The sequence below is a fragment of the Mesitornis unicolor genome, unplaced genomic scaffold (genome assembly GCF_000695765.1).
Source record: "Mesitornis unicolor isolate BGI_N332 unplaced genomic scaffold, ASM69576v1 scaffold19797, whole genome shotgun sequence".
NCBI classification, from domain to species: domain Eukaryota; kingdom Metazoa; phylum Chordata; class Aves; order Mesitornithiformes; family Mesitornithidae; genus Mesitornis; species Mesitornis unicolor.
The window spans coordinates 22,054-49,400 of record NW_010197297.1 but is presented as its reverse complement, the minus strand read 5'-3'; the positions used below and the strand labels follow the sequence as shown (position 1 = coordinate 49,400).

The 27,347-nt window shown below is 44.0% G+C and overlaps 1 protein-coding gene across 1 annotated transcript; it reads left to right on the top strand.

Moving 5' to 3' along the window:
- Nucleotides 1-2,298: 2,298 nt before the first annotated feature.
- Nucleotides 2,299-26,002, top strand: TMCO4 (transmembrane and coiled-coil domains 4; the record flags this gene model as incomplete). The annotated part of the gene is made up of 9 exons (XM_010188768.1): nt 2,299-2,396; nt 3,100-3,243; nt 3,752-3,871; nt 5,234-5,398; nt 5,951-6,087; nt 7,591-7,675; nt 11,122-11,239; nt 14,116-14,233; nt 25,670-26,002. Coding segments are annotated over 9 exons (1,318 nt in total), but the record flags the coding sequence as incomplete, so codon positions are not given.
- Nucleotides 26,003-27,347: the final 1,345 nt, after the last annotated feature.

Genomic DNA, 27,347 nt, shown 5'->3' with positions numbered 1-27,347 from the left:
ACGTTCTGGGATTCTGTGATTCTGTGATAGATAAAAGGGGGAAAAAATGTATAGTGAGAGCAGTCCAAGACTGCAGTGCGAACACATTCATTATTGCAGTGCTAAAACAAGTGTGGGGAATCCATGACCTTTTGTTTGTTTTAAAGTTAGGAGTCAATGGGGAAAGGAAGCGGAATATAAACCTGTCACCGCTTCGACCTCACAGACTTTTGGGACAGGGAATACATTAACATCTGCTTAGGATGCTTCCAGCTTTGACCATCCACTGCCAGAGGTTTTCCATAGGCATTTTTTTCTGATATTTGTGAACAGAAGGTTTTGCTCCTGCCATTGCCGCTGTGTGTGTTGGACTGTGGCCCAGAATGTGCACGGTTAAATGTACAGTATGGTCGTATATAGTACAATGCTCCGAACAGTTAAATCCATCTTACCAGCACCAAACATGTCTTGATACACAGGTGTGAACCTCTCTTTTGTACATGGTTCTGTAAGAAACTGGAAAACCTGACGTTGGTTGCTCACTAACGGGTACTCCTGACACCTTTCATCCTTGGAAAATGACCTGGAATTCCACCTATGAAATCTCTCTGAATGTAATTTGTGTTTCAGGCAAGAAGCTGCATATCCAAGACCACTAAGGGTAGAGAAGTAGCAGAAGAGGCAGTTAATTACCACAGTGGATAAAAAGCAGTCTGGTAATCAAGTGATAATTGTAATGCAGAAGTTATTAGGAAAGCAACTGTCAAAAGCTGTTGCCAGCAGCTACAGAAGGAAAGCAATGACAAGTAAAAGTTCTCATGGCAGTAGTTTTACTTACAGCATCTTCAGGCAGGCTTTTGCTGTAATTGATCCTTCTACCCACATAACTCAAATTGCTCGTTATTGCCACTAAAGCCAGGTTAGCCGTATTTCAGCTCTCTTGAGGTCATTATTTTCAGCCCGAAACAACATCACATTGACTATAAAAGCTGATGAACCACTATGTAGAATAGAAATTGCTGGATATTGCCGACTTAGGTATTAACAGTCAGACTGCAGCATCTGTTTAAAGAACACAGGAGCTTTTTTTCCCAAATCCAGGCACTCAGATTGATGACTGCATGCATGAACAAGTGCACAGTCAAATACTGCTTTCACCACCATAGAACATGAACGTGGTTATACAGAAATTGCTGAAGAGGAAGCCATTGCAGGCTGTACTGTTGTTCTCTGTAGGCAGCTACGTTTGCTGCTGCAGAAGGGAACACACAATGTTTTTTGGAGGACCTCTGTGGAGCCCAAGTCTCTGTGCCGTGCAGTTCAGTGGGAGTCCTGCCATTGACTTCAGCGATGCAGGGATTTCACCCACTGTGCTTCATTCTCCTCCTGCTGTGTTTTACAAAGCTGCATATTGTTTGGGACTCATCTAAAACTGTCTTTATCAAAATTACAGTCCGCTTAGGGGGTTCCGGGAAGGATTAGGCAATTATATGGATAATGAAAATCCACAATTAGTCTAGGATTAAGAGGGAAAATATCCAAGTTTGGAAGCAAGATAAATTCTCATGTTTCAAGGCCCAGATCAACTGCTGTGTGAGCAGGCTAGAAGGAACCTTGCTCTGTAAACTTATTCCAGTATCCTCTGTTTCTTGCACTTTCCTCTGAAATGGGAAGTATTTCTTGTAAAAGAAACAAAAGACAGTGGAGAGAAGCCCAAAGAAGTGCCTAATAAGTGATACTTGTTTCTTTTAGGTTTATTTACCTGTTTCTGATAAGCTTGCTAAAATGTAGCTTAAATGCAGGCAGACAAATGAACTAATGACTGTGTTTAATACCTATTATATTATTATATTGTGATGTGCAATTAGTGGCTAAATATAAACACTTCTGTTGGAAAATAGTTTAATTCCATCTCTTTGTCAGCACAAATTACACCTATTCTCTTTTGTTTCAAACACTTTTCCCTGTTTCCACTTAGCTTTCTTGTGTTTTTTTTAAGACACACAGGCAGTATATAGTTACTGAAATGCTTTTGACTTTTTGTTTCTTTTTTTACAAGCTTCAGCCCTATTAGGAAGGATAGTCCAAGTAAGTAACATCTGTTGGCTTTTGTCAGCGATTAAACTGTTTCCATTTAAATCTGTGAGTTTATGTTCATGCTCATAAATCTGAGTGTGTTGTCACAGTCTGCACCTGTATGTGACTTTTTACTGTTCCCGGTAGGGAAATTACACTGAGGAGAATAAAAGCAGATTCTGATGCAGCACTGTTATCTGTCAGGCTTTTCCGTCAGTTTTTCTGCTTCTAATCCCCCCACAGAACTGCAGAAGTATCAAGAAAAAAGAAGGAAAGGAGACAAAAGCTGAAGAGGTACCTGCTGATCGGTTTGGCAACCGTTGGGGGCGGAACAGTGATCGGTGAGGTTGCCCTAGGCGTTTTGGAGACTTGCTCCTGAATTCTGTGCATAGTACTAGGGGCAGAGGCGGGGGTGTCTGAATGAGCAACAGAAGCCATCATACTTTTTAGTCCAAGCTCTCATTTTAAAGTGTTCACTGCTTTTTTTTTGCCAGGCTGAAGGTAGTATTGTCACTGCAGATACAAAAAAACCCACACTAAACAAAAAAACCACCCCAATCCAACAGAGGAAACCCCAAATCCAAGAAGAGTATTTTCCAGCCACTCTAAATTGAAACAGAAAGAATTAGCTGGAAAAGTTATTCCAGTGTAGCTTCACTGGCTTGAAGTAATATTAAATGGAGGTCATCGCCCTTAAAAAAATGTTTTCTCTTTTGCTCTTGTGTTGTGAAAATCAAATCTTTAACTCTAAATTCAGAGTAGTGTGAGATGGTCCATGTTTCCTAAGCAAATAAGGCATAGCTTACCCCAGTCTACCACACATTCTTCCTTTGACTTTTAAATTATTCCTTTTTCCTGAAGTCAGTCAAAAAATCTGTGCAGAGATTCAGGGCCTGGGGAGGGTCTCAGAAAGCCCCTTGATGCAAAAAACCCATCATCTGTACTCTTTCAGTAGCGTTGGCAGTACTCACACAGCACAGGGAAACGACTGCCTCATTTTTCTAAGTGATAATATTTTGGTGCTATTATTTGTTGCATCTTCAGGCTTGACGGGGGGTCTTGCTGCCCCTCTGGTTGCTGCAGGAGCTGCTACTATCATTGGAAGTGCTGGAGCAGCTGCTTTAGCTTCGACTGCTGGAATTGCTGTCATGGCATCTCTTTTTGGAGCAGCTGGAGCTGGCCTTACTGGTAAGAGAGTGACTGCACATTTCTCAGCTACTGAGACACAGGATCACGTCTGTAAATGCAGGGTTAATGTGTTTCCCTCTACAGAGTAAGGGAAGCAACTTGAGGTATAATCTTACAACTGTGAAATTTTTATTTCAATGTTGATGAAGATACTGTGTAGCACCTGATGATGAAGTAGGAAAAGAATATTTGGTATGCAGCTAATGAAGAAAAAGAAAGCTTGCTGCTTTGGATTAGGAAGATGCTGCCATGGAGAGCAGTGGCTGTTACAGCTGATGTCTGGTCTGCAGCAAAAAAGCCTTCTGCTGGTATTCTCTCAGATCACACAAGCTCAGAAGGATCATGTTGGCTCCATACCAAGCTCTAAGTAATGCATGGACTGAGAGTTTTGGAAAGGAAAAAACCTGATCCAAATTACCCAAGTAGTTTCTTATGAATTTCTAATGTTAGCAGAGCGTGTCCTTGCTGTGCAATTTCTGAGACTCGTGTTTCTGCCTTCTGTGGGTAGGATACAAGATGAAGAAGCGTGTGGGAGCCATCGAAGAGTTTGAATTCCTCCCACTTACTGAAGGGAAGCAGCTTCATATCACCATAGCAATTACTGGATGGCTGTGCGCTGGCAAATATGGTAAGAACAAGATGAGGAAACTGAGAGGAGCCTGGGGAGCTGTGTCTGTGCTCCCCTCACAGCAGTGTTCGTGCCTTCGTAGCATCATGTCCTCCCCATGCTTGTATGGGCTGTTGACTAAGAGAGATCAACTCCTAACATAAGACTTTGTAACCCAATCTGCAATCCCAGTCAAAACAGAGGAAAGAGGGCAGTAAATTGGCAATGATAACATGACTGTTAGTAGTCATAGCAAGATTCTGTTTCTGTTAATAGATGCTGTCTGGTTTTGCTAGGAAAAGTCTGCTCGGGGTGGATGATTTCCAGCACTAGTACAAAGTGTCTCACCTATCTCTGAGACCTTATGTTTATCCTCCAGTAATTAAGAGAAATAGTGTCTTTTTTCTCTCTCAGTATCTGCCAGATAATGAGGTTTATTGGCAAGAAAGTTCTGTTAAGTAAATCATTCATGTTCAGCGCAGCACTCAGGAGGTGAACTTACAGGCAGCAACCTTGAAAAGTCTGTAATGTTTTATTTTCCAGGATAGTTTCTCATATAAAATATGTCAACTGTCTGCTGATGTGTTCAGCAGCCTGACTGAACAGCTGCCAGTTTATTCAGAAGCATCACAATTAACACTGGATATCATTAATGCAGGAGGACATCTCTGTCCTGTTGCTTGTTAGGTTGCAGCTTGCTGTCAGGGTAAGGTTATTTTCACTGTGCAGTTCTGTGCTTTGGCTTTTCTCATTGTCTCCCTGCCAGGGGTCCAAATCCATGGGGTTGGAGGGCTCCCAGGCACTGTTACAAAGACAAGTGTGTCCCTTCAGGAGCATTTTTGTGTCTGTTTGCCCTTAAAAGGGAGTTACAAATGACACACATTCTTCTTCCATAACTAGCAATCTGCTATAATGTTTGAAAAATCAAAACTAGAATTGTCAGCTGTTTTCCTCCTTGCAGCTATGTCTGTCTATTTGCACACTTGCGTGACTCCTTAAAACAGAGGGACTGAGGACAGGATTTTTATGAATTTTGTTACTAACCCGTCTTTACGTCACAAATCTGACAGTATATTGTGATGTGATCTGGCACGGGGCTCTCTTGTGCCACTTTGGTCAGCAGCTGCCTCAACCTGCCCTGTACTGTTTGGGGAAGATGCGGTGCAGGAAGGTGCACAGTTATTTACAAAACCCAAGTTTATTGTAACACAGTTGGAAATACGGAGTCTCAATCTCACGGTATTTTTAAATATGGTTCCTGGTTATCACAGTATACTCCAGCGTCCTGCAGGTTCTTTACTGATTCTCTGTGGACTCATCTTGCCAGGAGTCTGCCGTTGTGTTTTCTCTGAACACGAATTCCATCTTTGCAACCTTTCTCAGGGAGCTTCACAGCACCATGGAGCAGCATGCTGCAATCGAGGGAGCAGTATTGTCTGGCCTGGGAATCCAAGTACTTGATGGAGCTTGGCAGCGCCTTAGATTCCCTGCTGAATGGTTTTGTGAACATGATGGCTCAAGAAGCCCTAAAATTCACTGTCTTGTCAGGTAAGAACCTAAAGTGTATCAGATCTGCTTGAGTGGCTCCTGTGCAGTTTGACTGTTGGTGTCTGTTTAAAGGAGCTTTCCTGAACAAGGAAGATTTCTGAGAAGGCATCTCCCTTGCACTGCCCTGCAGAAGTGGCCTGAGAACCTTCTCTGCCACACCTGTAATTTAGCTTTGCTTTCCTGGATTGTTGTGCCTCTGTGTCATTGACTCATTCTTTTAAAATTACAGCTGGGAACACCTTCCTTCATGCGTGACTGTGTTTATTTCTCTATGTTATTACACTGCGTTTTACTGCTTTACATAAACCTTTCAAACATGCAGGTTACTTTCAATGTATAGTGTCTGTTTGCCTCGGTATCAGAACATCAGATCCTTTCTTATCTTTAGTCTAGCAAAACATTTCTAAGATCAGCTCTTGAGAAAGAAGAACTGGAAATGACAGAAGGTCCTAGGTTTAGCTTTTAACTTCAGTGAACCATCTTGCTTTTGATGTTTCCTAAGAGCAGCCCAGATTTGTGACTATGCCGTGCTGTTTGCTTTGTGTGTTGCAGGTATTGTGACAGCCTTGACCTGGCCAACTTCGCTCCTGACCGTTGCCAATGTCATTGACAACCCCTGGGGCGTGTGTCTCCATCGCTCTGCTGAAGTAGGCAAACACCTCGCACGTATCCTGCTCAGTCGACAGCAGGTAATTGGCTAGAAATTATCCAGGAATGATGCCTGGAAGGGATTTGGCCCACAGAAGTTAAGTTTTATAGTCCTGCTACTTAACTATCAGGTGGTATCTTTTCGGGGAGAAGAAAATGAAACTGAATAAATAAACTGGAAAAATTAAAAAATTATGCCTGAAAATGGTCAGCATGTGTCTGGTTCGTTGAGGAAAAATAGGAAGTCCCAAGTGAATCAGAGAATTCTTGCTAAGATTGGTTCCATTTAACCTAAAGCTTTTCTAAAGGAAGAAGAGATCCAGGTCATAACTAAGAAGTGGCTCGACCGTGTCCCATAACAGCCAGGCCAACTCACCCAGTAGAAATTTGAGAATAGAAAGTAAAGATAAGTGAAAAGGAAAAGAGAATACAGAGTATTTGAAATACTCACTGATCATTAAGAGGCACTAACAAAACAGTGTGAGTGTGTGCAGCGGTAGATGCACTGTGAGCCATGCTACGGAGAAGTGGAATGGGCTGGTACATGAAAGAAGTGACAGAAGTTATTGAGCCTCCCTGAGAAGGCTTGCAAAAGACATTTCTGCCCCCAAAGCCTGCTATTTGCTGCGCTATCACTGGCACAGAGAGAGGCTGCTTTCTGCTGGCCAGGTGTTCGTCTCACAGGCATGTTGGTCCGGTATCTGTTGCAGAGGAGCCCTATGGGAGCCGTGGCCCCAGAGCTGCCTGTCAAAACTTACAATGATGTGAAACAGCAGAGTAGAAACAAACCTGATTTCTCATAAAAATACAATCCCAGGAAAGGCAATAAACTTTATTTTATACAAGCCCTTTGTTTTGCCTGGGGGCATTTCTTACTGCCTTTTAAGCATTCACTATTGTGAAAACACACATTCCAGTGTGCTGGAGCACCTAAAACTAGCTAGCGTGATGTCTAGGGAGTACCTCACACACCTGCTCCCTGGTTAATACAAAGACCATTTTTCACTGTTGTTGAGATTAGGCTCCCTTTGATCTTACAGAAAATCTTATTAGACTATTCAAAATAAAAGCTTACTCCACATCATTTTTGTAACAGCCACGCAGCGCTGCTGCCATTCATTCCTAAGTCTAGAAGTGGTCAATATTTTTGCATTGCAGCTGTGTCTTCTGTTTATTGAAACATTTCTAGGAAAATTTTGCTCCTTGAATTGGGCTTTCATTTGGAAACTGCAGAACAGTGAGAGCATCTGCTTTGTTTCTGTTTGAAACATCTGCTTTGTGGTGACTTCTGATCATTAGATTCTTTTAAATGATTTTCTGAATATCAAAAAATGAAAAATACTCAGATGTGCAGAATTCTTAATATTGAGCTGTGCATAATTTTGAGGATACATAGTCCCATGGAAATCCACCAAGTTGCTCAAACGTTTAAAAGATCATGCACAAGCATAAGTGGTTTGTGTATCAGGGCCTGGAGATCCTGTGGTCTTTTTGTAGGTCTAGAACAGTGTTTGATGGCATTTCCTCCTTTCCTTCTTTCTCAGGGCAAGCGACCTGTCACACTGATCGGCTTCAGTCTGGGTGCAAGAGTCATTTACTTCTGCCTGCAGGAGATGGCTGAAGAAAAAGGTAAAGTTCACCTCCTAACCTTTTTCTCCTTTATTTTCCTTACTGCTGGTAGATAAGTATTTCTTCTGGGAGGAAGAGTTCTGGAACAGAGCTTCGGTCTTCTAGGACAGGACAGAAACCTAGAAAAAATGGTTTTGAAATGCATCTGAGGCCAAATTCTTCTGTTATTTCCACCAGTTCAGTGGATTAATTCTGCTGTCTTCACTCGAGGTGCTCCAGGTGTCAGTTTGGTCCCCAACCTGTAAACAACAACCTGACATTTTGTGTCATTCGACTGCTGGATCAGTCTGTGAGCTGCCCATGTGCCACTGTGATCTTGGCAGAGGATGCTTTGCCTTTATTGGGAGCTCTCTGCAGCTATTGTATCTGATTCCCTGAGTCCTCCCTTCCATTTAAGTCACTGAAATGCCACTGTCATCTGCTATTTTCATGGTAATTTTTCCCTAAAGTCAGCTATAAAACCATCTGTCAATTTATTACCCGTTGTAGTTCTGTTTATTAATAGATTCTATTTTTAATTTAGAAAAAACAGAATAAAATCGTTATGATCAGTTGATGTAAATTGCATCTTGGAGTTGAGTCAGTAGTGAGTGTGTGTGTATGCAGCCTGCCCTCCCCCCTGTGTAGCTGATTTAATTCATTAACTGTTTAGCCCCACAGAGAGGGCTAAAAAATAATAAATAGGGAGCTTTATAAAGAAAAATGTTCAATAATGTACAAGAAAGTGGGAATAGAGTCAAGTGAGGATGGAGAAGGTCAGCATTTTTTCTGTCGACAGCTGTGTACCAGAACTTCACTTCTGGTTTGAGATGGAAGTCCTCAAATACAGGATTTCGGTTCTCTAAATAAATCTAATCAAATCCAGGATGATCCTAATGGAGTTACACTGAAGCCAGAACCCAGATCCTAATCTGGCCCTAAATCTACTCATTTTGTCTCCTAAGAATGCCAGGGACTGAGACATTTTCAGGCTTTTGTTTAATAGCCCACAGTCTCTTGCTGGAATAACATGGGACTGTAGCTAAGTAATACGTGAAAGGAAATCATTAGGGGTCTTTAAAGTTGGCTGCCATTCTAAAGAAATCTAAGCATCATAATTATGTATCATAGCAGCTCCCACTGTACACTAATTTTTCAGTTCCTTAATTGAATTATGAAAGCTGAGCTGTTTGCGAGATGAAAAGCAGCATGTTTAATGCAGATTGCCGAGGCGTTCTTTGCATGCACATTCCAGCGTGAGCCACAGAAGGAACAGAGCTGGGACCTGCGACATCTGAGACTGATTTGGGCTTGGACTTGGATGTCTCACACAAAAGGAATACAAGGCCTTTTGTGTCCAGATGGCAGTGGCGTTCCTGAGGACAAATAACTGCATGGATTATGCAGTGAAACACCATGGCAGAAACTCAAATTCTGTTAAAAGAAAATACTCCTCTGCAAAGCCGTTAAATAACCTTTGGGATACTTCAGCACTAATGACTTTGGAAGGCAGAGCTTAGTGGATTTCCAGAAAATGACATTATAGCAGAAGAAGTAGTAATGACCCATCAGAGGCAAGTTACTACATGGGGAGATCGTTGGTCTGATTTCTCCATGTGATTCCCATGTATTTTAGTAAATAAGAATTGTAAACTAAAGAAAGTTGATAATAGCCTAAACCTGAACCCCAAACACACTTCTTTGTCTAATAGCAATCACAGTGTTCTGCAGAATCACCTGTGTGACCAGTATCACCACTGGGTTTTCATCCCTGCAGTGCTCAGGTATCACGAATGCTGCTGCCAAACTCTGCCATGAAACACTGTCCTTGGCCCTTCATTTTCCTGCTGTGCAGACTTTATTATTCTTCATCATATAAAAGGTTTGCAAACTGTGAAATACATTTAATTTATCTAGAGTGTCAGCAACTATGTAGGCCAGTGATCTGTTCTCAGGTTTCTGTCCCCCTCTGTCAGCATCTGAAGAAAATGAGTGTTTTTCAGCCAAGGCTGAGCATATTTGTTCTGAGCAAGAAATAAGCTGTACAAAGGACTGAAGAAACAAAAGCTTCCAATACCTTGCCCAAATGTTCGGGATGAATTAGCTGTTTGTTTATTCAGTTGGCTCACACTGTGGCCATGGAATTTAGTACCTCAGCTGGAACAAGCTCCCCGTTCGCAAGGCTCTGGTTTCTTTTTCATTGCTCGTGATTATGGGAACAGGACGTTACTGCTCACAGATTACACTAACAAAATTGAATTGCTCTTTGCCGCTTTCTTGACTGGTGCAAAATTTGCTTTGCAATAAGAAAAAATACCACGAGAGCTCTTTTGGATCAGTGTCAGGCACTGGGATTTACACTGCGGAGGAAGATGCAGGCACCGCAGGCAGCTCTGAGCCTTTTACTGCTATGAGGGAAAGGAAACCAACTGCTTTACATTTAAAAAGTCTTGCCAGGCAGCACCTCTCCATCATAACTGGATGTGGTATACAGTCATTCTCATTTATACTTCCCCATAAACTTCAGCATATTATTTTACAAACTGCAAACGCCAGCCTTGCGAACGCCGGGCTCCCACAGGTGGCGGGTAAGGATTTGTTGTGCTACGCGCAGGAGTCTCCTAGGACGTGCGCTGCTGTGAATTTCATTTAACTGCTACAGCATCAGGTGTTTGATCTCTCTTTGCAGAGAAGATTTATGAATAGCTATTAATACATTGTTTAAGAGTTTAGGAAAGTAGCAGAGCTGCCCAATATTTCTCATTTAATCATTATTTCTACTGAAATTCCCCAGCTGCAGCTGTCTGATAAGAGAGGAAGATTTATTATGCTTAAAAATCAACATTCTTTTCAGCAAATCATGCCCTGGGCATTCAGGTTAAAGAATCCTTCAAGTAATTCAAACCAGCTTGAGAGATTATCACTTTGTGTTGTCAAATGCCTTCATAGTTGCTAGTTCCCAATTCATTTTAAGAATGTGGGGTTTTCTGTTGCATGTACAGGTCATGTTTTTCACAAACTCAGCTCTAAGGACTGGTTGTGGGAAGAGTTTATCATGCTTAATATATGACAACATTTGCCACTATATGGAATGTCAGTCCCTTTCACCTGTTTCGAAGCGTCATAGTTCAGCTCTGTGCAAACCCATGCGTCTGTGCGCAGAACCTTCCCCAGCTTTGCTGCTTGAACTGCATCTTTCTGGCCAGGCTACTTCTCCCTCTTGCCATCAGCCCAGTTCCTTTCACTGTCTCAGGATCTCTGATTTTCATGTTCGCTGGAATGTAACATTTACACAGAGTGATGTTTAAGATCCTCCTCTCCATTGTTTGTGTCTTTAAAATTTAAACCACGGAAATTATGATTTTTCTGTAGTGCACATCTGAACGTACGCCTCCTTCATGTACATGCAAAGAGATATTTTCTGATCCGTGTTCTAAATCTGAGCTGTTCTGCTTTTGTCTTCGTAGATTCTCAAGGGATCATTGAAGATGTGGTCTTACTGGGAGCTCCAGTAGAAGGAGAAGCCAAGTACTGGAAAGCTATCACAAAAGTGGTGTCAGGCAAGATCATAAATGGTTACTGCAGGTCTGTACGTGCTCAGTCCCCTGCTTCATTATCCTAGCATCACTTTGAAATTATTTTGTACATTTATTCCTTTTAAACATTTTATAAGTGAATATCTGCTCAGCCGGTGAGTGCAGTGATTCAGTAGTGCCAGAGCCTCTTCCCTCCGGAGATCTCTCCCTCAGATTAACTGGAGATGACAGTCTTCAGGAGACAGCTGAAGGCTGCTCTGTCTCCAGCTCTTGGCTGTTTGCAATGTGAAGCTGGGAGCCCGAGGTGCTCAATACATGTGTCCTGTTCATACAGTGGCAGTGTCATATCACTCTGGCAGCTTAAAGCTGGGTCATTGTGTCTGTGTGCACAATTTGACATATTCTAAGGCCCCTTTAAAACTTAGCTTTACGTAAAGGACTGTAAAATACGGCTGTTAAGTTCACTGACAGTTAAAGAATGTGAATTAAAATCTATAAAAACTTGGAGATACAATTCACTAGGGGCTGCTTATGGGGAACAAGATGTGAATATTGCAGTGGAAGGGAAGGAGCTCAAGCAAATTGTTTTTTTACATCTAGAGTCACTTTCTGGTCAAGATAATCCATGTGAACGAGATATTTTACTTACAGAGGAAGTATCGCTGGAATAGCTGTAGCAAACTCACTAAGGATATGAAAGCATAGAAAGGTTACCTTGAAACCAAGTATCAGCCTTTTAAAACTGTGCAGACAACTGCTGTGCAGAGTTGTGAGAGTTGCTAGGTGAGAAGAGGGAGATCCAGAGGCACAAAACAGCTGAAGCATCTTATAAAAGCTATTAAGAATTCAAGTGACAGTGTCAAATCTAGTGACTGTGTATCAGAAGATAATTGTGACAAGAACACTGCTTACCAGCACAATTAGAAGAGGGGAAATTAAAACAAAGGAGTGAAGCAGGGAAGACTGAGAGCATGGGAGAGAATAAATTGAAAAATAACCAGGCAAGAAGATTAGCAAAGAATGTGTAACTGCAAGTCAAGACAGCTTATAAAGCTGCGAGCCCTTGGGTCAAGGACAGTTTAAATGGTTTTGGTATTCCCCGTACACACATACATATGTATGGCTACATACACACGTATGAGATGAGTATTGTGTTACTGTGAATCTAACATAGTATATTAATTTACGAAGAAGAACTAAATAAAAGAATTTAAAACATTCAAGATTAAAACAACAAATTATTAATCCCATCTGTCAGCTAGGCTGAAAATTGGTCCTTTTTGGAACACAGGAGGTTTTATGGATGCCGGATGTGCACACCAGTTCCAGTATTTCTCCATGTGACATAAGGAAAAAGCAATTGCTGCCTCCTTGGGAGTGCTTCTGTGTTGCTCCAAGAAGCCATAAATGATGGCAGTTGTTGCATATAACTGAATTTGCCCTGGCAAATATTGTTCCTCCTTGTGTTATACAAAAATCAATTTTCCTGCAAAAAGCTCAGTGTATTCATTTCCTATAACATATATAAAAAAAATTATCTTGTTATAGTTTCAAAGCCTGCATGTGCTTTTGGAATAAAACAGTGTGTGTGTTTGTGCCTCTGTGTGTGCAGTAATTTGGTTAGTCTGTTTTGGCAAGCCCACGTCTTGAATGTTGAATGAAAAATGAAGCAGCAATTGTTGCTTATTGCTCACAAATAGGAAGAAGCAGGTGAGGAGACTATCAGGAAATATTCCACTATGCTGGTTCCCTACTTTGCCCTCAGATGCTGAATTTGAGGGTTGTTCAGTCAGCATGAGGGGCAGCAGTGGAGGTAACTGAGAGATATGGAGAATGTATGTGAGGATATTAGATATGAGGGAAACATTTTGTGGTAAGACCTCACCTGATTCTGCTTTCTCTGGTCTCTCGCTTATAGAAATTGTGGCCTCGTTCTGTCACTTTAGGAGTAACTCTATTTAGGTCAGATGAATTACATCGAATAAAACTCCTGCAAGATCAGATCTGGGCCCAATTTGTTGAGCTTCAGTCCACTGTAGTTTGTCTCCTTCAGCTTTGAAGTCTGAAAGGACAAGGAGAGTGAAAGCCAGCTGTCAGAGCTGTCCCATCCGATTTCACAGCAGGGTGACAAATTCCTACTGGGAAACCTTAACCAAATGAGTTAGACTTGCTCAGCTTTTGAAAGAACCCATGCCTGAGTTGTGTGGATGCATCGTAAAGATTTTGCAGAGCTCCACGTAGACATACAACTTCTATCACAGACCATTTTGGGGTGGACAGGAGCAGCCAGAAATGGTGCCATCACAAAGTACAAATATCACTTGCATCCAAGTGAAATCTACTCACTTAGGTGCCCGGGTGCTGTTGCTCAGCGCAGAAGAGGTCATATATTTCCAAAGGATGTACGAAATTCTCTCATCATGCTATAGTCTACTCTTGAACTGTCAGAGTGACTTAAGGCAATACTTTACAGTGGGACCAGACTCCTCCTAATTTTGTCATTGAAACCATGTATTTATACAGTACCTATAAATCAGGAGAACTCTGAGGAGCTTCCAGTTGATATTTATGTCAGCAACATTGGTATTGTAGGCCTCATCATGTTTACAGCTGTCTACAGGCTGGAAAGCTTCCACCTTTTAGTATATTAAAAAAGATTAAATATGTGAATGTATTGCAATTTCTAAGCAAATACAGAAATAAATAGAAGGGCCACACTCTTAAACCCACTGCATGTAATGAGACTACACCCGTAGTGGATTAAATTCAGACTTAAACTATTGTGTCCCAGGAACCTGCCCTGAATTCAGCAACTGCTCTGATTCGTGTGTCAGGCAAAGCTGCAGCAGGTCTTGGTCATCACTGTGCTTCCACATTGGTTTGTGAACAGGATTTATTCACATCCTCCTTCTGCTCTGCTCCTAGGGGAGACTGGCTGCTGCGGTTTGTCTACAGAACCTCTTCTGTCCAGATCAATGTTGCAGGCCTCCAGCCAGTCGACCTGGATGACAGGAGGATGATAAACATGGACCTTTCGTCTGTAGTAAGTAGTACTACTTATATTCTCAGGTTTTCCATCTGTCCTTTGCTTGCAGCACTGTAACCTCACGCTCATTGATTAGGGAAGGATGAATACTGAAGAAAACACCTATTTCTGCATTATCTATTGTTTCTTTTTTAGAGATAACTCTCATCTCAGACTTCACTATAGAATTTGTTGGCCCAGCCAGCTCTCAGTATTGAGCAAAATAATGAGAATTTGCCTCTCTTGCTGGATGTGGGGGATTTTTTTGGTTCTGAAATATCTCATACTGGAGACAGAAAATGCCATTATCCTCCAAGAAAGACCTCACTCTCTTGCAAGCCCCCAGATCAGCAGGTAGGCACGATCAGCAGCTGAGAAACCTGGAGCTCAAACACACGACTGCGGAGCACGTGCAACCTGCAATCTTATCTTGGTGGAGCCTTCAGCACTGTTCAAGTTCATACAGGAGCAAGGTCACAGCCCTTGTACCTTGGTCCCCTGGGCTGCACCGACGCCGCGGTGCAGGAACTGGTCTATAATTACAAAAGCTCTGTGTTAGCGATGGCTCATTTGCTTGGTCCAGACCTGTGCTGCTGCCTTTTTGGAGTGTAGGTCTCCAGGATGCAGGAAGAGATTCACCTCTGTGTCTGGCAGACATCCAGTTTGCTCAGAGGTATCTGGTGTCATTAATGATGAGCCACTGTATTATGTGTCTAGCAATATTCAACCCAATTACCTTAAGCAAACTATTGATCTCATCACCTTGCCTTTACTCATGAATGAGCCCTTCCACAGAAAATCATGCAGAACTTAGCTTGTGCATTCATACTGACAGTAATCTTGGACGTGCAATCTTGTTTTTCCATATCTTAATGTTTTAACTCATCCTTCACTCTCTGCAAACTGGACTGGGAGATGCTCAGCACACAGCTCAGGAAACTTCCATGGTCATTGTTCCTGCCGTTCCTCCTCCCGAATGTCCCCACAAGCTGGTAGGGATTGTGAACATTGCTTTGGAGCCAAGGGCTTTTTAAAGTGTTTTCAGATTTTTTTGGAGCACCAGCCCACTGAGCCTATAAATACCAACTGTTACCAGCTCATTTCATTCATTATAACTGAGCTATGTACAGCCCTTGCCAGAAAACACAGGGCTTAATGCTGCACAGATAAAATAGAGGCTTTGCAGAACAAAATATAGGCTTCCCAGAGGCAGTGTTATAGTAGAGGCTTTTAAACATGGCCACTGTAGCTGTTCTTGTATCTTTGCATCTTACTGGGTCGCTTGGTTAACATTTCCACATGCTCCCACATCCATTTTTTTCACCATCCCCAGAGTTTCCATTGGTTTCTTGTGAGCAGTCACATGTGTTGCTGGCATGAAAAGAAAAATGGCCAAAGATGTCACACTGTGGTGGCGTTGGGGTGACTTTTCCTGTTAGTTCTGTCCGTGTTACCCTCCTCTCTCTGCCTTCCCTTCAGAGCCCCTCTCTCTGTTGACCTTCTGCTTCCTGAACTTTGAAACCCCCTGGAGCCCTGTGGACTTTGTCCTGCTGTGCTCGCAGCAGCCTCTCCGTTTTTCCCCCAGAGGAGCAGTATTTACATTTCAGCTAAAGGAATAATGGTTGCAGAGCTGCTATCTACTAATCTGCTATTGTTGTGCATCTGTATCCGTACTGCACGATGCCAACAGACAATCCCAGCGCTGTTCTCATTTCAGAAAGAGCTGACGCTTTCACTTGCTTAATCTTACTGCAAAACATCGTGCGGGGGGGAAAGAGCAATCCCCGCAGGGGGAGAAACTTTTATTAGGTAGGTGTCATTCTCTTGATCTATTTTCCAGACCATGGAGCTTTATGAAAAGACATAGAGTGCATTCTGATGAACATTTTTAAAGTAAAAGGAGCAAGAACGAGGAAGGCAATATTCAGGGGCAATATTTTTTTTAAGTCACATGAAAGCAAAGATGGATTTTGCTGCAAATAGAGTGCAGTAGCATAACAGAAATGTACAGAGAGATATTTTGTGTAAAGGGGCCCAGCTCCATCCCTGCACGTGCCCTTGCTGGAGGTCCCTGTGAGTCTCCTGTGAGGAATAAGAGGGGACAAGCTGTGATAGAAGAATAAGGCATAGATGATGCAAAGGTTCTCAGTGTGAAAATATTATTCAGGTAGCTTCAGTATTTTAGGCATCTCCCAGTCCATCCATAATGAAAACTGGACTGGATCCAAAGGGCTTGGTTCTCTTTGCTGTGGTAGCATCAGAGTCCTCAAATGAGTGGAGGACTAGGAGACCTCAGTATAAACAGGAATTCACCTCCAAGGCATGTATTGCATGTCTCTCTTGATTAGTATGATTTTTATCTGACTGTCAGTAGAAAAATGTCCTCCCACTCAGCAAATGCTGTTATAAAAGCCTTCCTAATGGTTACAATGGGACTGATTTATTCAGTAGCTTTATTTGACAGCACCTGTTACAGAGACCAAGGAAGTAATTGAGCTGTAGTGTATTAGATTGATTGCTGTTTGTTCAAATGCGATATTGTAGATTACATTTCGCATTAACATTTGAATGCTGCAGAAATGCTCAGAGTCAGAATGTAGGCTGAGCATTTTCAGGGAGGCTCACAAGTCAAGAAGGGGTGCAGAAATTTCTCTGGGCAGTTTTGCTGCAGTAGAAACAAGGGATGAAGTTGCAAGCGTGGGGCAGTAGGAATGTGTGGCTGCAAGTCCAGTAGAGAGCAGGGATGGACCGGGACAATTTTTGCAGAAATCAGTACTGTTCCCTCATTAGTTCAGTATGAAAATGGACTTAAAGATCTTTAGACTATGATTAAGTTTTGCATCGACTTGAAAACTCTTTCCTTTCCCGTGCTTTTGATGGCAGCTAAATACTCCTTGTCTTACTCTTCATCAACACGTTATCTGGATGGCAGCTGCCTGCTGCTGGTGCTCACAAATTCCTGCAAAGGCAATGCCAACTGAGAGTAAACCCCTCCTCATTCAAACTCGTGGAGCACCAGAGCTGTGCTCTGTGCAGCTCAGACCACAGGCACACGGTGCACTTGTCTCTAGAGCAGCCATTGCAGCCGTACATAGAGACACAGCACGCTGATGCATTTCACACCAATGTTCCTTTTTAGCACGATGGAAAGCAAAACAGCAGAGCTTCATTTTAGAATGATCTGTATCACATCAGCACACCTTTGCTTTTTCCTTCTGAGATCCCTCCGAAGCTTTTTACCTCTTCTTTTCTTTGCTGCTGTAACTGAGCAGTGGGAAAGCTCTCTTTATGACAGTGATTAAAACCAAAGAATAACTGATCTTTCTTTCCAAAAGGTCTCACAGAAGAGAGGCCCAGTATTCCCACTGTGGGGGAAGGCAAAGACATTCAGGGCAGTCTGGCCTTCAGCCCAGCAGGTACACAGTGTACATAAATACCGGCAGCAGATGAAAAGTCTGAATTTTGTGAAATCCAACTGATTTGGTACTTCTGTGAGTCAGGCTTTTTTTCCCCAAAATGTGTTTTTTCTTCCCCTGTATTCCCAAGACTTGCAGCAAAGAATTAATTGTGGTTACGAAATGTGGATTAACTAAGAACCCTGGAGAGTTCAAAAGGCAAAAGGTTGCCTATGGCTCATTACACCTTCGTTTCACTTGTTTCAAATGAGCAGTGCCACCTCCCCCGGCGACAGCCATTAGCAAGATCAGAAGAGCAACGGCTGAGAGCAGAGCTTGGCTTCAGGCAGCGGCTGAAGGAGCCTGGAGACATCTGAGGGACTTGCAAGTCTTTGTGGAAACAGATCCGTCTTTCTGCTAGGCTGTAAGGTCACAGGGATGATTTCTTCCTCTTCACATGTCCCTGCAACCCTGGGCAGCAGGGGAGGCAGCAGTGGCTTAGTTTTCTGTGACCATTCTTGCTGTTGATTTGGGAGCTCTGAGAATCACACATTAAATACGTATTAAATACATCTTTTCCCTTTGGGATGCAAGGAGAGGGTGCTGGCAATGTCAGTATGTTCGAAGAGAGGAAGAAACTGAAAAAGCTTTTCCAAAAAAGTGCAAATGGAGCCATATATAACTTGCAGTTTGTTTTTGCTTTGTGGCAGACAAAAACTCAAGGCTGGTGTCCCTCCTTGCTTCAACACATGTATTACTTGATCCCAATGTACTTTTTGGAAGGCTGGGGATATTTAGCTGCTTCTAAAAGGCTGAGAGAACCATTTTATAGTGCTCCTTGAGCCTTTATCTCTTAAGTCAGATGCCAAAATCCACATGCACACTGCCACTCAGCAGCAGCGTGGTGTCACAACAGCGTGGCCTCCCTGCAGATTTACAGGAGAAATGTTCCTGTTTCCTCCGTTGTGCCTGGAACGTGCATGCGTGCGTTTCATGGTGGGTTTTCAGAGCATCTGTTTGAGTGGGTACGATGTTTGGGGACCCCAACTACCCTGGGCAAACCTGAATTCCTGACACTGCACCCCTCTCCTTCAGAAAAGCGCATTTGCCAAGAGCCATGTTTTAGAAAGATTCACGGGTAGTTTATGTTTATATCTAATACGAGTCAACATCCAAAATTTGCTACTCCATGTGAGTAAGCAGCAAAGTTTTGATACCATGACATCTTTCTCCCATGGAACATAACGTTTTGCATCATTTATCACCTTTAATAGGTTTTTCTCAGACACTTTACACATCAGAGCACCTTGCATTTGAAAATAGGCCTGTTCTTGCAAAGCCAGACATTGCAGGCTCCATTCGTGACAGGTTTGCACTGAACAGGTTCGTAGCACTTTGCGAGCAGCTATCCCAGTCACACAGACCTTACTCTGCCAGCAAAAGCAGTGGGAGTTTTCCCCAAGTAGTGTTAATAATGTTTGATTCTGCAAGAGTGGCTACACAAAGCACAATGAGCTGAATTAAGGGTAGAGACTTCAGTTTTCTATTTCCTGTCTCATGTTGGAACACCAATGCTAATTCTGTATAATTTTTCTGTTCTGTTTTGAGCTTTGTTTCTCACCTCTTCAGCTAACATGGCAAGGAAATTCAGTTGCAACATGCAATTAAAAGTGTTAATCGAGGGGAAGACTGACTTAGCTGACACATCGCATACGTGAGGCTTTCTCCTGTAGCACAGTTTCAACTAATGTGTCTGAGGTCTTGCAATTACAACAGCTCACGTTATTGAGATTAGCTGAATGTAGCCAAAATACCATGAAGCTCACCCCTGACTGCTGCCCCAGGGACCTCCGGGTAAGGTAAGGTCTTAAAACCTGCCACAGATCCCGGTCTGATGGATTTGTAGGAGATCACATTGCTAAGGAGGGATGCTGAGCTACTCCACAGCTGTTGAAATTTCCCCAATGCCCAAAGCTCCTTCCCCAGATACTTTATTACCATCAACTCATAAAGGAGATTAAGGGATAAATAAGCTGAGAACAGGTTGTTGTCCCCAAAGACAGCAAAAATTCCCTTGGTTAACCAGAAGTGGCCTTGGTTTGTGGAGCTGCACTGAGAAACTGGTTTGAAAGCCACAGAGATGGTAATGTTTCAGCTGCCAAATCCTGTGTATTCCCAGAGCAAGATGGGGAGAAGAAGGGGGATCAGTCCCTGTTGGTGTTACAGAGGAGTTGTCCTCTGCTGCAGGCAGGTCCTGTTGTATCACCCTGATTATGGAGACTTGAACAATATAGCAGATATTTTGGGTCACTGGTGGACTGCTGTAGTTTATAATGTCAGATATCTGGGTCCCCCAAGCTGTTTTTGGGTGATGCATCAATCCAGTCTTTATTTTTGGGGATCTCTTTTCCTCTGAAGCCCAAGAGATTTCATTCAAATTATTCCCAAGCGATAATTATATGCAGAGTTTATGCTAGGCCCTTTAAAACATTCTTTATACCATCTAATTTAAATAATTTCCACTTGGATTAGCACCAAAAAAATTAAGTATTTGATTCTAGCCACCTTTAAAGTGAGTGGCATGTTTTGCAACTCTGATGGGCTCAACAGCAGCTCTGCAAAGGGTTGAAGAATTCCTGGAAGCGGCTGTAGCCTTCAGCTGGCGGGGTGGGTGTGCGGTGCCTGTCAGCAGAAGGACACAGGTGACACCTTTCCCTTGAAAGTCTTTCAAGGGCTCTCTTGTTAATTCAGAATTTATGAAGCGTCCTCTTCCTAATGTTGTCCTGCCGTCATCGCTGATGTACAGCCACTCTCCATCTCACCACCGTAGGCCTCTAGGCTTCCAAATCTGATTTCCTCCATTGATTTCCTCAGTTTTCTTGTTACACTCTGTTTTTTCCTCCTCTCTGTCATACAGTCCTCTTGGAATTGGTGGAGGGAAATTGAGAGTACAGCTGGCAATGGACAACTCCAGCAAAAAAGCCGTGTTTACCCTGAACTGTCAACATCAAAACGTATCCAAGTTTGATGGAAAAAGGCCTTGGAAAAAGTTACTGCTTTGGTGTGAAACTGGCCCGAGTGCCATCTGAGGGTAACGTCCCTCAGTTATTGTCCCAGAGGTGAGAATGACTTGATCAAGGAGTTGTTGCTGAAGGCATGTGAAAATTACAGTCTTGCTCGGGAAATGCTGCTGTGATTAAAGGAGAACTCTTACCGGTCAAGTTAGTTTTTAAACGAGAAGAAAACTAAGAATTTAAGAGTGACTTATTCTATCTCCAAGAGTTGTAATCGGGCGAAGGGATGATTTAGAAGCAAAGCCTATTAGCTTCAGCTGGATCATGCTCCAATCTTTATTCCATCAGTTTTTCAGAGCAGAAATAGAAACATAAAAGAGGAATAATGCAATTGGCATTGACAGTATTTTCAAAATAAACTCAGCTCTATAAAGTTTTCCTCAAGTACATTTTTTTTAGCTTCTCCTCTGCTGGAAGCCAGGACCGCTAATGCTCAGGATATACCTGCAGTGCGAGGGAGGATGCCAAATTCACTTTTCTTAATAAATCCACTTACATTTTAGCTTCTGAATTAGTGGACAGGTTCAGTGGCCTCACTTTTGGAAAACAGCAAATGTTATTTCTATTTTAACTTAATTCAGCCTCCGTCGAGGTTTGTTTAATGTTCTGCTGGTTCTTACTATGGGAATCTGCTCTGCCACCGACCTTTGCCATGTTCCCCTCCCTGGGCAGCGTTAGGACTTTGCCGTAAGCTTTCAAGACAATGGTGAAGAACAGAAAGGACATTTTTTGCCAGGCTGAATGCCCTCTATCAAGCAAAATGTACCCAGCACTCTGAATGAAGGCTTACACCAATATTTGGGAATAACTCTGACCGGAGGAGCCCGCCAGCTTGGCAGAGACCACTGCGTTTTGAGCTATAACCTGGCATAGCTTGGGAGTCCTGCAATCAATCAGTCTTTGCCACCATCTGGAAGAGGAGGGCTGCACGAGTATCCAGAACTGAGGATTTTTGGAAAGCAAATTGAGTTTCTTCCCTTTTTTTTAACACTGCTACCCCCAAACTGGCTGGCAGTTCATTTCAGAGCGCAGGGTTGTGCTCTGGTTCTATTCCCGAATGACAAATTCCCTGCCACTTTTGGAAACGGGAGAGCAAACCCAAGCGCTGACCTGGCAATAACAAAAGTTGCTGAGCGGGCTCTGTTGAGATATGGCACCCGGAGGCAGTTTGCATTTCATTACGTGTGTACACACAGTGTCTGCCACACCAGTGGGAAGAAAGGGCTGCTGAAAAGTGGGGTGTGACGATTATGTGAGCTTCAGAAACTGCAACTCGCTCTATTAACTCTTTTCACCCCACGTGAAATGCCGTTTTCTATTAAAACAGATATTGTCTGAGAAAAGGAAACCCTGAAACTGTGATGCCCTCCAAGATAGTCATTACTGCTCCTGCTTTTAACGAAGCTCTGGAGAGATGTTTTAACTCAAGGCTATCTTTTTCATGCACAGTAGAGTTGCTTTTTGGATGTCACCTGCTCAAAACAAATCAAAGAGGTGAAATTCTCAGCCGTATTAATGCCCTGTGCTGCTGTGACTTGCAGAGGACCTGTGAATCCTCTGCTCACACTGCTCCTCTGTAACTCTCTGTGAATCCATGGGATGTTTGGTCCAGAGGAGCAGGAGGAAGGCAGAGCCCAGCTGCTCTGTGCTTTCTGTGTGACCTGGTCTGGGTGATCCTGCTCTGGCAGGGCGGTTGGACTGGATGATCTTTTGAGGTCCCTTCCGACTCCTAATATTCTGTGATTCTGTGATTCTCTCTCCCTGCAGCAGAGAGGCCAAGGGATTTCCAGGTGAGCCCTTGCAAATGATGCAGCCCTGCAAAGCGAAGAGCTTTACAAGCTGTGCTGGGCTTCGGAGCCAGTGTGTGCTCTTTGCTCTGGCCACTTGGGATTGGTAGAGGAGGTTTTTTTGAAGGAAACAGGACAGGATCTTGAAAGAGTTGGCTTGGGAGTGAGCAAAGACTCCTTCTGCCATATCAGGCAGGGTAAGGTCACTGTGATACCCAGCGTTGTGACAGAGTGAGAGTCTTGCCTGTGCTCATGCCAGGATTGTACGGAGCATCGCCTTTCTCCTAGGTCCTTTCTCTGTCCACCCCTTGCCAGGCTCCCCAAGCCCCTCAGGGGTTCCCACAGATCAAAACCTGAGAGAAGCTGGGATTCTTCCTCTGTCAAGAGCTGCTCTTCATGGCTGGATCCTGTGTTGGGGCTTTATCTGTTCTTTTGCTGTGCTGGGGAACACCAACTGCCAAGGCAATTGAGTGGAGCCATGGAGATTGCCCCAGCTTATGGCTAATGGAGATTGCTGCGTGGTAACTGCAAATCGATTCCATTATCATCTCTTCTTGGACACGCTGAGCTCTGCCCCCTGTCCTTCTGCACCTCCAGCTGCCGTCATTAATAGGGAGAGCAGCATCCGTGCTGCAGAGCTCGCAGCTCGCCGAGGTGCAGCCATCACCGGTGGGCTGGCTGCAGGCCCAGGGCTGGCGTTGTTTGTTTTCAAAGCTCCCGTAAATTGAACTGTGTTTTTATGACACCATAACCAGAGGCGCTTATCGTACTGAAACAAAAAGACTTCTGTTTGAATTTAATAGATGCAGCTGATTATACTCAGTGACATTTTTGACACTTTTGGGTGGATTTGAGCTTGAAAACCTTTCTCAACGTTCTGAACTGATGGTGCCTTTCAGCTGACTGATGGAGCCACCTGAACCACGCTATCATCTGTCCTCCTTTGAAGATCTTTCCGTGTGGTGCTGTGGTCCTGCAGCAGTCAGTGATACAGGCAGCTGACTTGTGTTTTCCAATGAGTCAAAGTAATCATAAAATCAGATATAACAGGGGAGAAGTCAACTAAGCACACTGATAAACCTACCCCACTGTTTTCACTTCCTTATGACAAACATAAATATATTTGCTTTGGTTACAAGACTTCTCAATTCCGTTTATTTTGAAATGCCTCCTGCACTTTGTTCTGACAGATATTCAAACAATTGTTTATTTCCCTTTAAAGTTTTTATTGTCCCTTACAATGTTTTAGATGTTCCCATCCCATCTCCAGCACAACCCACCCGGCGGAGGAATTCAACTTTTCAGATTGCAGATGAAAACAGGCTTTTGAGAAATGGAATTGCCAAATTTTCCCACCAGGATGGCATCACAGCTCTAAATGTGATGGCAAGGCAATTTGCTCACTGTTCTTTTGCTGATGGCTCAGTACTTTCTGTCACAGTGTAGCAGAGAAACAGCCCTACCTCCTCTTATGCTTCTCAGGGCTTGCATTGGCCTGGCTTTATGGAATCCTCTCCTGGGCTGTCCTGGAAACAGAAGTGAGTTTATTTTGGAGAGATTCAGTGGTGTTAGCAGACCTGCAGTAAGGGACGGACTTTGAGGAGGTCTCAGCTTCTCTTTAAGCCGCATGAGGAAAGGCTCGGCTGTTCTGAACTGCTCAGACCCAGCGGCTCTTGGTGCTCGTGGTGCTCAGGGAAGAGGAATTCCCCATTGGTTTATTGGACGGTGCTGGATATAGAAGAGTTATGAAAATCTAGTCCTTAGGGTGGCAGAGGAAGTTTGCTGTCTCTGACGAGGTAACACAACAGGCAGAGAAATCCCCAAGTGCAGACCAGGGCAGGGACACTGTGATGACTGCAGAGGTTTCAGAACACAGCAAACCAAGAGACTTCAGCAACCCCTCCCAGTAAGTCCATTCCCTTCTGGTTTCTCTCCGCTTGGCCCAACACTTTGCCCATTTCTTTCTTTAGCTCCAAGCCCCCCTGCTGAGTAGTAAAAGGTTCATACTTTTTTCGGAGAACAATGTACACATCTTAAGAGCCAGTCCATTAGTCCTTCAATGGGTATTTTATTTTAATTAACTAATCTGTTCAAAACATCAAGAGCCTGTTGAGCCATCTGGACTGATTAAAGTTGCATATTGCATTACTAACGTGCTGATTAAATCCCTCATTTTGCTCCAAGTCCTAAGTGCATCCAAATGTTGCCACTCTAAAGCTGCTTCACGCAAACAGCTCGGAGGTTTGAATTTTGGCCGTGCAGGGAAGGAAGCTTGCTTTAGGTTTGGGTAGAGGTGTGCTGGTGACTGGGCTGCTGGTGTGGTGAGTAAGGACAGCCCAGACCGAGCTAGCAGGGAGGTGAGCAGAGCACCCACGGCTGGGGCTCTGCAAAACGCCCTGACCGTCTTGTATTGAGTAGGATCTTGGCCGTCGTTACTTCAAACGCTCGGTTTGCACAGGACACCTGAACAGAGAAGGCAGTTTCTGCCTTTCCAGCCAGGTAACCTGTAGCATATGACAAGAAGAACCTGCAGAGGAGGTTTGCTCTCCCTCCTGTGCCCTGACTGGAAGGGTGCGTTCCAACATCGATCTCAGAAGGGTTTTTTTAATCACGGAAATCACCTTACAATAAAAATATGTGAGGTTTTGCATGTATTGCTGACTTTCATTTGGTTTATGAACTCATAACTCAGGCTCCCAGTTTTATATGGTATGGGACAGATCAGTGCACCTTCCAGCCAAGAACCTTAATACCCTTGGTAGCTGTTGTGAGATTTAATGACTATTTCCCAATTTAAATAAGGTAATCTTTGCTTTTACAAGGGAGCTAAGGCACAGGGAGGACATGTGATTTAGCAGACAACAGGGAGTTGAACTAAGACAACTTGTCTCCTACCTGGGCGGCTCTCACCGTGGCAGATCACCTCCTCACGGCACCCAGGATCTGGGGCTTTGTAACTCAGCAATGCCCAAGCATTTGAACACATCTGTCAGAGGAAAAGCAAACCAGCAGCAGCGTATGCCATGAAAGGTGCAGTCAGATGGGGTTATTCAATGGATGACTGCCTTTTTTTAGACCTCATTCTTTCAGCTTTTCAGAGCTAAAACCAACTTTCACAGCAGTGGTGGCTTTTGAGATGAAAGATTTGAGCTGGGTTCCCGCAGCTTCCCCACTAACAGGACTCTGTTGTTGTTACAGGTAAACGGCCACCTGGACTACATGAAGCAAATGGACACGATCCTAAAAGCTGTGGGCATTAAAACCAAGGAGTGTCGGCTGGAAGAGAAGGGCAGCAGCAGCCTTTTCTGCCCTCTAGCCAAGAAATCAGAGCGGGCAGCAGGCAGCGAGACTCGGGAAGAGGAAAACACCACGCAAGAGGAGGATGTGGCTGATGGTGAAGCTCTCCCATCCAGCCGTGCTCACCTCTGTGATTCTCCCGGCTGTCTTTTGGGAGAAACCTCACTCCCCTGCTCAGACTGTTCACACAGCGGGGACAGCAGGACACAGGCAGCGAGTGAAGGACCAAATTAGAGCTCTTGGTGTTGGGCAGAGATGCTCAGCCAGCACTAAAACCGCTTCCAAAGCACCGTCTGTTGCACTGGGCTGCCCAGAGGAGCATTGGTAGAGCCGGCAAAGCTGAAGCTGCAGTTTTCAGACCCTCCTGAGAGCCCAGAGCATGGCACCGGTGTGTCACTGGATCAAAGCTTATGGAGCAGCCACCCACGGTATCTCCCACGAATGAGAACGAGCTGATTCCTGCCTGAATCAGCACTGCTCCTCAGGAAGCGGCGGCACTTCCCTCCTTGCACAGACTGGGTTTGTTCCTGAGGGAAGCAGCTGTCACCATCAGGGACTGTGTCTCTGCTGTCTAACTCTTGGGAAAGCAGGTGGCTCTGTGGGTATTTTTAAGTGTATCATGGAGAGGGCTTGTCACTAAGGAATTAAAACCAGTTTTCCACCAGTGGTCGATTTGGTTTTTGGTTTCCATGTGTGCAGGTGTGCGCGGGCTCCGGCTGCCCAGCTCTGTACATCTCAGCATCTGCGTTTTGGCTCTGCCAACCGAGGAGGCGAAAGGCTCGGGCTACCTGGCTTCCTTCCCCCGTCTGCTGCCAGATCGCTGCCAGGGCTTGGGCACTTTCCAGCCACCAAGACTGTTTCCCTATCTGCAAGCTGAGGGCGGTGAATGTTCGAGGCCTCGTTACTACTAGAAACATGCTTTGAGTCACTAGGTGAAAGACAGCAGAAGAAACAGAGTGGGCTACTTTATGATTTATTACTTTGTGACACTTCCATCCAGGCTTTGCAAGCCAGCAACCCACAGAGACTTTCGTTCTGTGTCTCACATGTATCTCCAGCCTTAAAAGCCCCCTCTAGACATGTTTTTAATTGGCTTAGAATAAAACCAGTACTTGGCCTAGGATAAACACGGATCTGTTTGGTTTCTACCTCCTTCCATAAAAGCAAGTTGGCATCCACTCTCTTCTCTCTGTCTCAAACCAGAGGAAGGGACCCTGCTTGACATCCCCTGCCATGCAGAGTCTTCCAAAACCATATGGGACTGATCTACATCTTCCATAAAAGGTCCTTTTCTGGCCTATTTTGCTGCTCAGACCAAGAAAATGCATCTAGCAGGAACATGGCAGGAGGAGAAACGCCCTTCTGACAACACCTCTGTGCTTTTCTGTTTTAAAACACGTGCCGGGTGGTATAAAACCTTCCCACATCCCTAGCTGGAAGGTCTTGTTGATTTGCAAGAAGGGAGATGCTGCAATGGCAGCTTCCGATTTCGGTTCACAGAGTCGTCCTCCTCCCTCCCCATCCCAGCAGCCAGTTCAATAACCACCTCTCCTTTCTTTCCCCAGCTTTCTGCCAACCT